The sequence below is a fragment of the Clarias gariepinus genome, chromosome 15 (genome assembly GCF_024256425.1).
Source record: "Clarias gariepinus isolate MV-2021 ecotype Netherlands chromosome 15, CGAR_prim_01v2, whole genome shotgun sequence".
Lineage (NCBI taxonomy): Eukaryota > Metazoa > Chordata > Actinopteri > Siluriformes > Clariidae > Clarias > Clarias gariepinus.
The window spans coordinates 8,528,611-8,545,447 of record NC_071114.1 but is presented as its reverse complement, the minus strand read 5'-3'; the positions used below and the strand labels follow the sequence as shown (position 1 = coordinate 8,545,447).

Below are 16,837 nucleotides of genomic sequence, written 5' to 3'. Positions count from 1 at the left end.
TAGTGTGTGATTAAACATTTATATGTGAGCCCTGCGATGGATTGGCACCTGGTCCAGTATTTACCACATCTCATGTCCTAAGTGTTCTGGGATAAGCGCCAGGCCCCCGGCGTAATCCAGTTAAAACTAACGGTTGATTGGCGCTCCTAAATTGCCTGTAGTGTGTGTATGTGTGTGTCTGTGCCCTGTAATGGATTGGCACCCTGTCCAGGGTGTACCCCACCTCGTGCCCTAAGTCTCCCGGGTTAGACTTCAGACCCCCACAACCATATTCACAAGATAAGCGGTATAGAAGATGAATGACTAAAAGTAGTTTTCATCACTTCATTTTTGACTGCACAGTTGAATGAATGTATTTTTTGTATGCTTTATATGTGTTTATGTCTGTTTTTATTTGTGACAATATGAAAGTTCATATTTGTCATTCCAATAAAGCATTCATTGTTAATTAAACACAATGCAAATATTGGATTGGATTAGATTGAATTAGATTTGATTTTTTTGGAAATGAAGTCAGAGAGGCCAGATTGAGGTGGTTTGGACATGTTTAGAGAAGAGATGCTGAGGTGGAACTGCCAGGCAGAAGGTCTAGAGGAAGACCAAAGAGGAGATTTATGGATGTACTGAGGAGTTAGTTGGTGTTGGAGAAGAGAAAGCAGAGGATAAGGTTAGGTGGAGGTTGATGCTTCACTGTGGCGACCCCTGAAAGGGAACAGCTGAAAGACAAAGGAGGTGGGGATTGCTACTGATTATGCAGGGCCCCGATGATGGGAGGACCTGTTTAAGTCAGGAAGGAAAAGTGAGAGATATACATCAAGAAAGGAAGGGGCCCTAATAAGAATGCTTATGTATAGGGCCCAGAGTTCTGTACAACACCCCTGCTGCCCTACAGTACGTGAAGCTGTGGATGATTTGGCTTAGGGGTAAGTAGGCCCTATTTAACGTTTGATTCAAATATTAGTTGTACCAACTAGAATAATATCCAGTCACTTGCATCTGTTGTTTTACTTCAACGCTGCAACACTAAAATATACAGACTCTGAGGCATGCCAGGTAAGTTGTATATTTAGTGTTACACAAAATGGCTGGGCATGTGCAATAGGGGAGTCATGTGTGTGTACACTGTGAACCAATGCACCTATTTTCAGAATCTCAATTCAAGCTTTTTTAAAAAGGTTAGCAGCCCTATATCTCCTTTTAGAATAAATAAATACAGTGGTGGAAAGTGACTCTTATCGATTTCTCAGGTTTGTTGATGGTGAGCCCTCATGTCTGTGTTTCCTTCTGGCTCCCCTTTTAGTTATGCTTACTGTAAGTCCCTGCTTGCACTCTGCACTAAATATACATGCACTTTATACGTTATGAGACTTTTCTCTCTGTCGAGCTACACATGCCACTCCTGAGTTGACCCCTTTTTGCCCTCCGGACCTGTCTGAGTCCTCCAGGTCTTTACTTACCACCGTCGCCTTCACCTTGCTCATCAGTGACAAACTGATAAATATGATTTATACATTTTTCCTCATTTTTTTCAAACTTATTTCCATATATATATTTTATTCTGTAAAGCTGCTTTGCGACCCTGACCATTGTGAAAAGAGCTATATAAATAAACCTGAATTAAATTGAATTAAATTTCGATGTTTTAATGATCATTTCTAAAATAATGGCCATTAAAATAATAATTTGTTACTTCATGCAATGAACTTGCTATACAACAATCAACATTAAGTATAAAGTACAACTAGACATAGAGTCAGAAAGACGTCTGCAGTACTCTGGTGGCATTCGTTCAATCCATGCCTGCTTGATTGCTTCCTGACGATCATGTACAGAAATTTTCCACAGATTCCACGGTTCGTTTGAGAATTCTGTAGTTTTAGCCATTTTTGGACTCCCTGGCTTCAGAAAGTAAAAGTCCTGCCACATATTTGTTCCATTCATTAACTTCAGCCAGATGGGCTAGAACTAATTAATGACATCAGCTGTTTTCTCCGCAGGAACAACAATAATAAATGACAAATGTTGTCATAATACTTTTGGCCACCACTATATTGTGTTGCACACACGCACAAACGGGAGAGAGAGAGAGAGAGAGAGAGAGGTTGCACTCTGCTTATACCAAGATGGCACAGATTATCCATTGCAATATGTAATGTCCTTTTTCTGTCCCTACACAGATGCCTTCTTTCTTATCTCTATATTGTTAAATCTACGGTTACTGCTATTTTGTTAAACTAGCCTACGCCCTTTGGCAGTACTGTTTCTTATTTTGATCATGCCAGCAAAGCCTATTTTAACTGAAATCAACTCAGGGAACTACAGTACAGAACTCTAACCTGACCTATCCTCGATTTTTAATTTTGAAATTGCCCAGAAGGCTAGATAGTTTTTAAATAACCAGAATGTTTTCTTGGCGACGCACACATCTTCCAACTCAATTGCGTAATCCCTTTCCCCCTCCAGACTGCAAGTAAAAGTTCTGCTCTGTGAGTCTGTCTGATGCTTAGCTATGAAAGACTTCCACTTCAAGGTGAAAATATTTGGGGCTAAGCATAAAACTAATCAAGGGTTTCGATTCCTCAAGGAATTCCGATATCCTCCTCAAGTCAAAGACATGCATATTGTATTAGGACTGTGTGTGTGTGTGTGTGTGTGTGTGTGTGTGTGTGTGTGTGTAGCTGTTCCCTATGATAGGTTGGTACCTTAAGAGGTATGTTCCCAGCCTTGAGTTCCTTGGGACAGGCTCCAGACCCCCTGTGACCCTACACAAGCAGAGCCATATGCAACATGAATGAATGGACACAACCATCTTGGGTTCATCTAGCATCAATTGTTCATTTAACAACCCAAAATAATTATGTTCTCTTTTGTTATGTTTGTCACCCAATGTTTTAGATCATCAAGCAAATTGAAATATTAGTCAAAGATAACACAAGTTAGCACATTATGCAGTTTTTCAATGAAGGTTTTAATTATTAAGGGAAAACAAAGTCCAAACCTACATAGCCCTGGATTAAAAAGCGTTTGTCTCCACTGTTAAAACATAACTTAACTCTGGTTTATCACACTAGAGTTCAATTTCTCCAGCCACACCCAGACCTGATTACGGCCACACCTGTTCGCAATCAGGAAATCACTTAAATAGGACCTGCCTGACAAAGTAAAGTAGACCAAAAGATTCTCAAAAGATAGACATCTTGCCAAGATCCAAAGAAATTTAAAAACAAATGAGAAAAAAAATAATTGGGATCTATCATGCTGGAAAAGGTTATAAAGCCATCTCTAAAGCTTTGGGACTGCAGCAAACCACAGTGAGAGCCATTATCCACAAATGGCAAAAACACAGAACAGTGGGGAACATTCAGAGGGGCCGGTCGACCAAAATTACCCTAAGAAGTCACAAAAGGCCCCACAACAACATCCAAAGAACTGCAGGCCTCACTTACCTCAGTTAAGGTGAGTGTTCATGACTCCACCATAAGAAAGAGACTGGGGCAAAAAGGGCTTGCATGGCTGAGTTCCAAGATGAAAACCATTGCTAAGCAAAAAGAACATAACGGCTCGTCTCAGTTTTGCCAGAAAACATCTTGATCCCCAAGACTTTTGGGAAAATACGCTGTGGACTGATGAGCCAAAAGTTGGACACTTTGTGGAAGGTGTGTCCCAATATGTGTGGTGTAAAAGTAACACCGCATTTCAGAAGAAGAACATCATACCAACAGTAAAAATATGGTGGTGGTAGTATGATGGTATTTTGGTATTTTGCTGCTTCAGGATCTGGAAGACTTGCTGTGATAAATGGAACCATGAATCCTACCAAAATATCCTGAAGGAGAATGTCCGGCCACCTGTTTGTGACCTTAAGTGAACTTGGGTTCTGCAGCAGAACAATGATCCAAAGCACACCAGCAAGTCCACTTCTGAATAGCTGAAGAAAAACTAAATGAAGACTTTGGAGTGGCCTAGTCAAAGTCCTGACCTGAAGCCAATTGAGATGCTGTGGCATGACCTTAAAAAGGCAGTTCATGCTTGAAAACCCTCCGATGTGGCTGAATTACAACAGTTCTGCTAAGATGAGCAGGCCAAAATTCCTCCGCAACGCTGTAACAGACTCATTGCAAGTTATCAAAAACGCTTGACTGCAGTTGCTCCTGCAAAGGGTGACCCAAACAGTTATTAGGTTTAGGGGGCAAACACTTTTTTAAACAGGGCTATGTAGTTTAAAAACCTTTGTTTAAAAACTGCATGTGTTTACTTGTGTTATCTTTGACTAATATTTAAATTTGTTTGATGATCTGAAACATTAAAGTAAAAAACATACAAAAATTGTTACATATTTGTTTCATGTATTTGATCAGTAAACTGAATCAGACCCCAAAACAGGGACTTGATTAACTTTTTTAAACTATTAAGAACAGAATTTAAGGATTTATTTTATTTTTTTTTTTTTTTTAATGTCCCGTTCTTATACACTGTTGGTTTCCAACTCTGGTCCTGCAGATGTTTTCTTTGCTTCCAGCACACAGGGTGAACACCAAAATGCATAGGAAAGTGGGTTCTTTAGGACAAGGCTCGAGAACCACTGGTACACATAATTCAATCTGCATTTCATACACCAGATGCTTGAAAAGGTACTTTTTGTAATGTACTAGTGGCTAAAATCACCCTGACAGATCCACGGTATGTGTTTTGATCCTGAGTGAGGGTTACTGTCTATACAGAGATTGTTTTAAGCATAAGTTTATTTTTATGTCTCTCCGAAAAAAAAAAATGCAGGAAGATAGCCACTCTTCAGATATCTTCATGATGACTCCTTGCCCATCCGATGTGTTTCTGCCTCAAGCTATTGGGAAAGGTACAGTATTCTTGGATTAGGTTTAGGATAAAGTTGTAATGAATAAATGAATTAATTAAAGTTTGGTTTGTATTTACATTTAATAAATATGGTGCTTTTATAATAAAACATGGGAAAATAATAATAGAAAACATATTTATTTATCAGAAAGCACAAATAAGAAAAATTCATGCAAGATCTTTATACTTTATACAGTACACAATAAAAATACAAAATCACAAATTTCATTTTTTTTTCAGACATTTCAGCTCCCGTCTTCCTTATATATGGATATTTAAATTTATTCGACACTCACATGCTCTCTTTCTATGTACAGTGACTTCTACAAGTCTAATAGCTGGAAAATAAATTATGATTTAAATGAGTGGTACTATTTAAGGTGCAATAAAGCTCATTTTAGGAGAGAAAGATCAGGCAAAGAGTTTGTTTGGTTGCTCAGCTGGTTGCAAAAAAAAACGCCTTATAATAATGATATCATTTATATGTGGTTGTAAAATTATATATAAATAAAACAATACAAGAACAGTACGCATCCACATAAAATCTACAATACAAGCAAGAGACGTGCCACAGTCGGAGGTTTGGTAATGGTATTTGCATTAGACAGAACAAGCTGCTCTGAGTGTTTAACATGTAACATGCCCCAGCACAGATCCCAGGGGTAAAAAGGACAACATTGAGTCTTTTCGAGTCTCAGACATGTACATATGATGCATGGAGACAAATGTTTTAAATCTTTCACATATAAAGTGAATAAAATAAAATAAAAAAGACAAAATTGGCAACTATTATGATCCTATATACTTTAAGGTTCTTTTGCAGTCCAATGTATGTAATATAGTGAAATTGGCTCATATAGCATATTGTAACCATAAAAACACATTTTTTTGGAAAATCAAGTCTGCTACAGCTCTACCAAGGCTCATTTAGTAGAACATATCCCAATACAACAAGGCGAACCTTAAATCAAATACATATATACTGTATATACACAAACACATACATACATACACTAGTACAAACATACACACTATACAGTATATATATATATATATACATAAAGGTTTTAAAACCACAAGATGTTTGGACCCTTGATGTATGAAAGTTGACAGTCAGCTTTTAGGGGTTACTTCACCGCCCACCTGCTTCAGTTACAAATCCGCTCTGTCATGGCCCTCTGTTAGACAAGAAAAAACATGAACTTGGCGTGTAAGGAATTTTCAGTTATTTAGTCATCGACTGCCTGTAGTGTAATTGATCTTTAATTTTAAAAAAAGAAAAAAATGAAATAAAAAGATACATATCCTTCTCACCAGTGGCTCCAGTTCGGAGTGCTCGATGAGACTAAACTCGGAGATGAAGTAGTAGTAGTGTTTGTAGCAGGTGTTGACATGAGCTTCAGCTCCCATGTTACAGATGCTGTCAAAGTGATGAATGTAAACGTGCACGAACACACGGAACAGCCGGCTTAGTATCTTTTTACAGACCTGCTGGAAGTTCTTGGGAAAAGGAACCCCTGAAAAGGAGAAAAATCTTAATTAAAATGTGTACACACCCTGACATAAGTCTTGTCGCCTATCTAAGTTGTAGGAACAACAAATGATAACTTGACTTCTAGTTTAATTATTTGGAATCAGAAGTGCCTTATATGAAAGGCAAAGCCCTCTGGATTACGCTTGTTTTATCAAAAGAAAATCTAATCATGCTGTGATTTTTAATTATTTAAATAAGACAAAAAGGTCAGATTTTGCTTAGATAAAAGTCTAGTCACTCGTAACAGAAATAATGTACAGTACAGAACATAAAGTCATAGGGCAGTGGAAAAAGAATGAACATTGTGTATGACTCCCATGAGGTTGGAGGACTGCATCCATACGTCTCGGCAATGACGCCTCCTCCTTCATCTTACCTCAGACATGCTTAATAATGTTCATGTCTGGTTAACTGGCCAATCCTGAAGCACCTTGATCTTCTTTGCTTTCAGGAATTTTGATGTGGATAAGGGTTAGTCCAAACGGTTTACACAAGATGAATCTTAAATACACCTATTTGTGATTCTGCCTCACTGAAACACTAGACTTCTGACTAGTACAGTGTTTGTCATTTTCAGGCCATATTTAAATTATATATATACATGCTCATAAACTATATAGATTCATGGGGCAGCAATAATATCAACATAGTGTCAAAGAACATTAGGCAAAAAAGATATCAAACTTAAATTATCAGATGAACCTTGTAACAGCTGTTGATTTCAACAACATAGTGCCAAAGCTAATATCATAGATCAAGGTTACACACATTACAGGACCTCGGCTGGGAGTTATTGACACATCCTTTGTACAGCCCTGACCTCGCTCCAAGCTATTTCTAAATGTTTAGGGCATTAAAGGAGTTCCTGGGAGGCCAGCGTTTCAGACATGAAGTAAGTTGTCTGTAGTCTAGCACAGGATTATATACAGAAATAAATGTAGTTTTTGTATTCTGTACTTCTACACAATCAAAAGTCCTGGTTTGATTTGAACACCCCTTGTATTACTATTAACCTTTTTTTTGACATCGCAACTTACCTTAGAGAAGAGACTCTTCTGTTTAAAATGCTGTAAAAAGTATCTAACCCTGATTTTTGTCACACTTAAATGATTGAATTTAACTTATTACATATTTAAGTGCAGTTTATAAATGATGATTTCATTGATTAAGAGTAAAAAGTTGTCCAAATCTATCTGGCCCTATCTGAAAAAGTAATTACCCCTACACAACTGTAATTTTTAAAATGCTAAGGTAAATTCCATTTGCCACACCTGTCTGACAAAGCAAAAAACACTAATAGATCTTAAAAAAAAATTTATATTTATATTGATATATCTTATATAAGTCTGGAAAAGGTTACAAAGCCATTTTAGGGCTTTGAGACTCCAGCGAATTACAATACGATCCATTATCCACAAATGGAGAAAACGTGGAACAGTGGTCAACCTTTCCAAGAGTGATCGGCCTACATAAATGACTCCAGAGCACAACAACGACTCATCCAGGAGCTGATTAAAGAACCCAGAACAACATCTAAAGAACTGCAGGCCTCACTTGCCTCAGTTAAAGTAAGTGTTCATGATTCATCAATAAGAAAGAGACTGGGGAAAAAAAGGGAATCCATGAGAGAGTTCCAAGGTAAAAGCCACTGCTGTCAAGCAACACAAAGGATCTTCTCACATTTGCCAAATAACATCTTGATTATCCCCAAGACTTTTGGAGAAAAATTTTGTGAACTATTTTGAAGACAACCGTTGAACTTGTTGGAAGGTGTGCATCCCATTACATCTGGCATAAAACTAAAACAGCATTTCATGAAAAAATCATTTGAACAACAGTCAAACATAGTGGTGGTAGCTTGGTGGTCTGGGCTGCTTTGCAGCTTCAGTACCTAGACAACTTGACATAAACGATGGACCCTTGAATGTAATGCTCTACCAGAAATTCGTGAAGGAGAATGTCAAACCCTAACCTAACCCTAACCCAGACTTAAATCCGATTGTGGCATGGCCACTTAAACAGGATAAACCTCCAGTGTGATTGAACTTAAACAATTCTGCAAAGAAGAGTGGGTCAAAATTTTCTCCACAACGATGTGAAAGATTTATTTGGCAGTTATTACAAACGCTTGATTGCAATTTTTGTTGTTCTTATTAGGTTTAAAAGACAATAAAATTTTTACATAGGGTTAAGCAAGTTTGGACAGCTTTTTTTCTTTAATAAAAGAAATCAATTAATTTAAAAACTGTATTTTGTATCTAATTGGGTTATCTTTGCATAGTATTGAAATATGTTTGACAATCTGCATCATTAAATTGTGACAAACACACATTATTTACGCTAACATATTACTGTTGTAGAAATCTATTAGATCTAATTCCAACTTTCTGGCGTGTTACAAAATCTTTTCAACTATCCCATCACCCTGGCACCCCCTTCATTATCCATCCTGCCTCCTTTACTGAATTGAGTGAAAGATAAATACTGTACCCTACCCTAATGTGCCTCTGTTAGTGCCTGTTGCAATACCTGTTTTAATCACTTGGAATAATAATATTGTGTTTCCCCACAGCTGTACAGCTATCTGTCAAACAGCAACTTTTAAAAAGTTTGAAGATTAACATTTGTTGAATCAGTGATCCCGCACATTTAGGAGCTACCACAGCTGTTTTTAGGTCTCCTCTTTTTAAATAACACAAAATCAAAGATCATTGTGGACACACCTATGCGTGTAGGGAAGATATTCTCATTGTTGATGAGCGATTCAATCCAGTCCATCAGCAGGTTCATATACTGGAGGGCTGGGAGTTTGGTAGGCTTCTTGTAATGGTCTCCATCTTGCCATCTGTATTCATAGCGAGGACCTCCAGACATAACAGGGCAGCTTCTCTCTGAGCAGAATTCGCTAACAGTTCCATAAATCAGGTTGATGCGGTTAAAGAAATCCACTACATGCACAGCAATCCAGTCATTAATGCTCTCCCCCTCGGGCAGCTGAACCACCTTCCTGAGGTCCAACCCTGACTTCAGCGATGCCTGGGCTCTCTTATACAGCTCGAACCTCTGCGTGCCAGGCTCGAAGCGCTTCCGAGGCCTGAACGTCTTGTCTTTGCTGAACACTTGGCCAAGGCACAGAGCCATGCTTCTACAGCTTGGGCTGATAGTAGAATCTCCAGCAGAAATGTCAGGACAGATGAGATGATGTCTCCTGTATCATCAACTGATGCAGGTGCTTGTAAAAAGAATAAAAATATGCATAAAATTAGTATGTTGGGCTTTTTTTTTTTTACACACTGTAAAAATTACCCTACTTACTAAAGAAACAGATAGATAAATAGTTTAATACATGGCCAGGAGATATATGGTGTGGTATAACAACAACTTGCAAATATATGGTGTGGTATAACAACAACTGCATTTAGCCTCTTGTAATCTTCTGACGAATTTCTATTGATTTTGTTTATAACCTTTAGTATAGATGAATGATTAACTTTCATTTACACACACAGCATAGCTCAAAGCAAAAGAACAATCATCCTGTCACATCTGGGACATGAATGATCTCATCATCACATGAGCATAAGTCATGGCCACAACATACTGTAGTATCTCATGGCCATGCATTATACTCATTTGTCCCCATGCGTTTGTAAGTCTTGGCTACAACATAGTATCTCATTCATGCCTTAGTAAGTCGCGGTCACAGAATATTTTTTCCCCCAATGTCACCAGAGAGGGTCCGTACTATAAAGATCACAGTAAACAAAATATAAGATTATAAAGCCTCTTCCTAGTGTACATTTTTTCTAGCGCAAATGGAAAGAACAAAATTAGCTGCCAAAATAATATTAAAATCTTAAAAATAACAAAATTTGTTATTGGTGTAGTGGTTAGCATTGTCGCCTTGCACCTCCAGGGTCCGGGTTCGATTCCTGGCCAGGCTCGAGTCCCGTCTCTGTGTGCATGGAGTTTGCATGTTCTTCCCGTGCTTGGTGGGTTTCCTCCGGGTACTCCGGTTTCCTCACACAGTCCAAAGATATGCAGGTTAGGCTAATTTGCGATTCAAAAATTGCCTGTAGTGTGTGTATGCCCTGTGATGGTCCAGGGTGTACCCTGCCTTGTGCCCTTCGCCTCCTGGGATAGGCTCCAGGTCCCCATGACCCTGAATACAGGATATAGCGCGTGTAGATGGGGAGTGAGTGAGATCCATTTAAAAAGAGTCAAGTTATTTTCACTTGATGGTATGTCAATATTATCAACTCTCAGAGTCTACAAAGTTTATAATTAAGTGATGTTTCACAGAAAAAAGGCTGGCTTTTTTTTTTTTTTTATAGATTTTGTTTTGTGAGTTGCGCTGTGGCCTACAAAGGTCTACTTTTGCAACCTGGGTAATGAAATGTTTAAATATTCCCCTTTTTTCCAGAACATTCCAGATTTCAGAATAAATGCTAAGTGGAGAATTTTCTAGAACATTGAGAAAGTGATATCTTAATGAAATGAAAGTACATTTAATTTTGTCAAATATATCTAAAAATTCTTAATGTTAAAATACATTAAACAAACCAACTATAAGACTATTCAATAAGATTTACAAATTTTTGTAAACATAAATGGATTAGTGGATCATTTTGCTATTTATTTCTTGAGTGAAGCAAAATTATCTGCCAGTGGAACAAGAAATTAAGGTTTAAACAAATTAGTAAATCTTACCTAGAAATAGGCTCAGTAGTAGGCGCAGTTTTAGATCAATTTGACTCGATTTAAAATATTTTTCCTTTTTAAGATATCACTTTTTGCAGTGATCGATGTAAAACTTAGAATGTTTTTCAGGAACCTTTTACAATTTTCTCCATCCTCCCATAGTATTTATACTAGTGATGGGAAATTTGAATCATTTTAGTGACTCGGTTCTTTGAATCTTGTTCATCAAAATGAAGGAATCTTTTTTTTGTGTCATTTAGTTCATTTAGTTCTTTTAATCAGAAATAAAATAAAATGTTGCATTTTCAATAAAAAAAGACCCCCAACAAATTTTGGCTATAGTTCCGGTAATGAAAATATTACAATGCAGCTCAGGACATATTATAATAAACAGAATGAGTAGCTCACCTCTCGTATCTTCCAGTCTGAGTCGTTCTTTTAAATCTATTGCACCGCATAGTGTCTATGGGAGTCACGTAACAAAAGAATGAACAACTCGGGACTTGAAGATTCGTTGAGAACTGTTCAATTCTGTTCCCTGTGTACTGCATTGCATAGCGTCTGTGGGAAGAAAGAACGAACGACTCGGAGTAGAAGAGTCATCGAGAAAGAATCTCTCAATTCTGTTTCCTGTACCTAACTTTTGCGATGATTTGCGCATGCGCGCCCAGTAGAAAATGATTCGAATCACTCTCAGAGACTACTCGTTCTACTAAGTCACAATAAAGATTCGTTCAAAAAGAACGAATCATTCACGAACGACCCATAACTAATTCATACCATATATACAGTACAGGTATACAGGTGTTGTATATACTCACTATTTTAGCTTAGTTCTAGTTGTCTTGCTAAACACATAGACCTATTTAAATTTATCTAAAATGAAATTAAAAAGCTGCAAAATTCATTTTGCTCAGGATGTGTCCAATTTATCAAGACAAGAGCGAAAAGGTACTGTTTGATAGAATCATCTACAATGTGTAAAGCCTACAAGACTTAAACACACTAGACCTTTTAATCTGCTACCAAAGACCACATGATAAAACCATGATGAGAGACTGACAAGTGAAAGTGATTAATATTACAGGAGCAAATCCTAAAAAAACTACTCACTTCTACGCATTTTTGTTCATTTTTGTAGGACTTTAGTATCTTTCTTTCTTTCTTTCTTTTTTTCTTTTTTAACGCCATGCCAGCTTTTATGGCTATATTCATAACGAGAAGCATTTTTGTTATTTAAGAACTAGATAAGATGTTTAAAATTATTTTTTTTCTAAGAATTTTAAAACCATATTTGGATTTACTTGCTTAAAAACATTTTTAAAAGTGTCAAGAGTTTAAAACAAGTTCCTTAAAGAAGTAAAAAAGTTACAGGTAGGACTTTGTTTCAGTCAGACATTATCCTAATGAAAATGTGCAGATTGCCCTGTTTTTTCCATAGAAAATGTTCTACACTGCTTATCCTGTCGTGGGAGGCCTGGAACCTATCCCAGGAGACTTTTGGCATGTGGTGGGGTACACCCCGGATAGGGTGCCAATCCATTGCAGGGCACACACAATCACACACTACTGTATGTGCAATTAGGAAAAACCAATTAGCCTAATCTTCGGATGAAAATCGGTGTACCCAGAGGACACCCACCAAGCTTGGAGAGAACATGCACACAGACCCTGGTGGGAATCAAACCCTAGACCCTGGAGGTGCGCGGCCACAGTGCTTACCACTAGGCCACCACATAGAAAAAATTATAATTTCTAAATGCTATTATACGGGTCACAAAAGCAAAGCTGTTATGGGAATTTTCTTTATTTTTACATCATAACGCAATTAAGAAATAACAAATCCTATCCCGGAACAAATTTTGTGTTACATAATGTTATCTGCTGCCAGGTTAAACATCAGTGTGCACATCAGTGTGACTGTCAAAGTTACTCAATACCACATGAAAAAGCAAATCCTCATTGCTTCCCCTTAATGTCATAAGGCTCGGGTAGACCACTAATTCTAGTTTGCTAGTTAAAATAGAGTGTAGTGATCAAAACAATCAAATGTAATCACTTTTAATGTTTGTATGTTCATTTTTCCGATCGTTATAACCTAATCAAAAATCTAACCTGTCAAAAACATTAGGCTTAGCATATTAGACAAAAACACAGAACAATGAATATATATATATATATTGCTGGATTTATATATATGCTGGAGCTAACAGACCGCGTAGACGACTGATTCTCCTGATTCTCAGCCAATATTACTGAGTTTGTAACTTTATTGTAAACACCTTCTGTTGGTCCTCAGCCAGTTCTCTAGCTAAAACAACTTCACAGCTGAGTCATCATGAAATGACACAATCAAACAAGCACTAAATTACAGAACAAATAAATAGTCAGGAAGAAGAAAAAAACTCTTAAATCCATTTTTGCTTATAATATCACATTCAATTACTTTTTCATGTTTCCTAATATTCTCGCTCACGTGATTGACTGCCTGCATTTGCCTGTCGTTTTGAAATAAGACTTCTTTTATGCCTAAAGTTGGGTTTATGATGGCATAAAAGAAGTCTGATCTGTATTTCCCGATACTCCAGAAACAGCACCAAGGGAATTACAGTACAATAATATTAACTGGATAATAATTAAAACAAGTTCTCCAGGTGAATTTACAGTACTAGTGGGTTTGTAACCATATGGAGGTTAAACCAGTCAGATTAACTTCTAATTTTGGAAAGGCAGAGGTTTTGACTTACAGTATCATATGCTGATAAGGACTGTACTGTTGGTCATATGATCAACCATACAGTAGTACTTTATATGAGTGTGTCAAATCTGGGCTTTTTATCATGCAGATTAACAGAATACAGTTCTGAAAGTAAAAACTTCCTTTATTTTTCTATATAATCCCCTGCTACACTAATGCACTTACCCCAGCATTTCACTAATGCTTGGATACCATCAAGGTAAAAAATGTTCCCAGTATGAAACGCTGGCCCCCCAGGAACTCCTTTAATGGCTCAAGCATGCAGAAATGGCTTGGAGTGAGGTCAGGACTGTGCGGAGGATGTGGCAATAGCTCTCAGCTGAGTTCTGTAATGGTCAAGTGGTGCTCATGAATGATCATGTGTACAGTTCCCATAGATAGATCTATCTTCTTGGTGACTGCAAGTTGGTGACAAGCTCTCTATCCATTTCCAAAGAACTGGCCTTACACTCGCTGAATGTTCAGAGGAACGACTGCAGTGAGCTATGAGCCACCTCAGCCGGGGTCGTCACTCACGGACATACAGTGTTCTTTAAAATATTTGTACCATTTATGTTTTTTTTTTTTTACTGCAGCTAAGAGTCTCATCAACCTGCAGTGCTTAAAGTCTTCTGTAAATGTTAATCAGTTTTTACACCAATTATCACAAATTTTATCACAAATCCCGGTTTGGCTCGAACACCCCTCGTACTGTATATTCATTCCAGTGGCCGAAAAGCAAGTTAATGATTTTTTAAGGTCTGTACATGCTTCTGGGAGGTTTTAGTTAGATTTACTGGTGTGATAATCATGTTGACCTATGAATCATTCTCAGATTAACGTGTGATGGTGTGATTATTTTTTCATCACTTCCTTTGCTTCTATGCGATCTGACCGCAAACTGACCAGCAATGTTTCTCTCCTATGCTTACTCTTTTTCTTTTCCTGTCTTTTGACTTCTGGTTGTCGGTCCAATCTGGATTTTTGTCCTTTATAGCTCTATCAACTGAGCACATTCATTTAAGCCCTGGAATTAACCTTCCCTTTTGGCACAATGCGGAGCATGCTTCACATCACAGGGACTGCAACTAGCCAGTCACATACACTGGGAGATTTATGATTTACTCAGAGCCACAAAGATATTTGGTGACTAGAATTAAATGCTTGGTCTTTTTTTTTTTTGCATCCAGAGAGCAGCATTTACTATGAGCTAAATAATCGATTGAAACATTTTTCCATAACTACAGCTTAAAAAAACTTTTTGAAGCAAATCAGCTCAAATGTCATAAACTATCATAAAGGAATGTAATTGTATGGTTATACTTGATTATAGGGTAAACCTTTATAAAAAAAATTCTAAAGACTCCATTTAGCTGAAGCATTGATGTGGAAAATACCTTTTTTGTTACATCATCAGCAAGCAGGAGTGTAATCTGAACCATATAATATAACTGTTGCAGCATTTCTTATCTTACTATACATCTTACTCATATAATTTAATTTACCAATACGGATCTATTATTCATCACAACCTGGAGAAATAGATAGATAGATAGATGAGCATGTGATTTCTATAGTATGTAAAAAAATCTACACTACAATATTTACCTGTATATGCCTGAATATTTTACACATTCTCAGAAACTTAAATACCATTACATAGTCCAGCAAGACTTTTAAGCCTATAGATACTAATAGAACACATATTGAAAAAGAACAAACTTAAAACTTCCAACATCTCATGAAGTGCAATCAAATGCAAGAAATATGGTCTGAGATTATGTATAGGATTAAAAAAGAAAGGGGGCAATAAAAAAAGGATCTTCCCTACAGTACCTGGCTCAAGTCCCGTCCTAAATGCTTGGAATGCTGTGGGGATCTATGGGAAAGGAGAAATTCTCTGCCTCCAGTTAGCGGCCAGAGGACATGGATTACAGCGTAGTCCAGAGAGTGTTTATCTCAGGAGCTTATCTGAAAACCTGACCAGTCTTAAAACAAACAAGAGCTGAAAAGCAGAGAGAAAAGTTGTTTGGCTTGTCTTCCTTAGAATGATGTCATATCCTGATTTTGTCAGCCAGCCCCTAATCTCTGACTCTCGCTTCATGCGTATGTGTGTGTATGTGTTCACTTAGAAGCCTGCTGAAGCTAGAAAGGAGGATCTTGTTGGCTGGGAGGAGCAGCAGCTTGAGAAACTTTCTTCCCTCCTCTTTTATCCTCTGCTCTGCCCAAAGTCCCTACTCACTGAACACTTCCCACTTGAACTCAGTTGGGAATGTCATGTGAATCTCTCTCTCTCTCACACACACACACACTTACAAAAATGTCATCTGACTGTCTTAACAGAATATCTAAGTTACAATTATACATTAACAGTCATTGTAGTCAGCTGTATTAAGATTCGATTAGATTTAATCTTACAGCACAGTGAAGGACTAGGGACAACTTCAGGCCTCAGAAATCCAATTCAATTTGTAGAAGAAATTGTGAGTTTCAGAGACCATATCCAGATCACATAAGGGTTTTTCTGTGTGCCCAATGGGTCATTATATGCTTTAGAGAGGTGATTGTGTGATTTTTTTAAAACTGACACCCCCTGGTGGGCCATATTGGTACTACAGGTGGGCCACGAAGGCGCTTAGAGAAGAGCTTCTCAAATTGAGGAAAGGGTTAACGCTGGTACTATTAGAAAAGTGACACATAGATCATTACAGTCTTGGTGGCAAAAGGGTTGGTCCGACTCAATATTAGGCAGGTGGTCACTTCATAGAAATAGAAATATTGTTTGGCCTGTTACCAGTGTTTGTGGCTGATGTTTGCGTCACTTACATGTAACAGGTGCTCCTCAACAAATATTTAACTTTTACGTCATACTGTGAGGTAATAATATAATCTTGATTCAATTATGACATCATCATTAGGAGGATGTGCGTGTGCGGAGCTGGGGGTAACCTTTAGTTTACGATCAATTAATATATATATATATATATATATATATATATATATATATATAT

At 37.4% G+C, this 16,837-nt stretch overlaps 1 protein-coding gene across 1 annotated transcript; it reads right to left on the bottom strand.

The window, feature by feature from the left end:
* Positions 1-4,976: 4,976 nt before the first annotated feature.
* Positions 4,977-15,933, bottom strand: mob3c (MOB kinase activator 3C). Its single transcript, XM_053512687.1, has 4 exons — positions 15,663-15,933; positions 9,112-9,620; positions 6,169-6,371; positions 4,977-6,032 (listed from the first exon to the last, which is right to left on the bottom strand). Exons 2-4 carry the CDS (start codon positions 9,527-9,529, stop codon positions 6,003-6,005), a joined length of 651 nt encoding a protein of 216 aa, XP_053368662.1. The 5' UTR covers positions 9,530-9,620; positions 15,663-15,933; the 3' UTR covers positions 4,977-6,002.
* Positions 15,934-16,837: the final 904 nt, after the last annotated feature.

Coding starts and splice junctions, on each gene's coding strand:
- mob3c (XM_053512687.1), bottom strand. CDS start 9,529: ATGGCTCTGTGCCTTGGCCAAGTGTTCAGCAAAGACAAGACGTTCAGG. Junction 6,372..9,111: donor TATCTTCCCTACACGCATAG/GTGTGTCCACAA, acceptor TCTCCTTTTCAG/GGGTTCCTTTTCCCAAGAAC. Junction 6,033..6,168: donor ACTCCGAACTGGAGCCACTG/GTGAGAAGGATA, acceptor CTTGTCTAACAG/AGGGCCATGACAGAGCGGAT.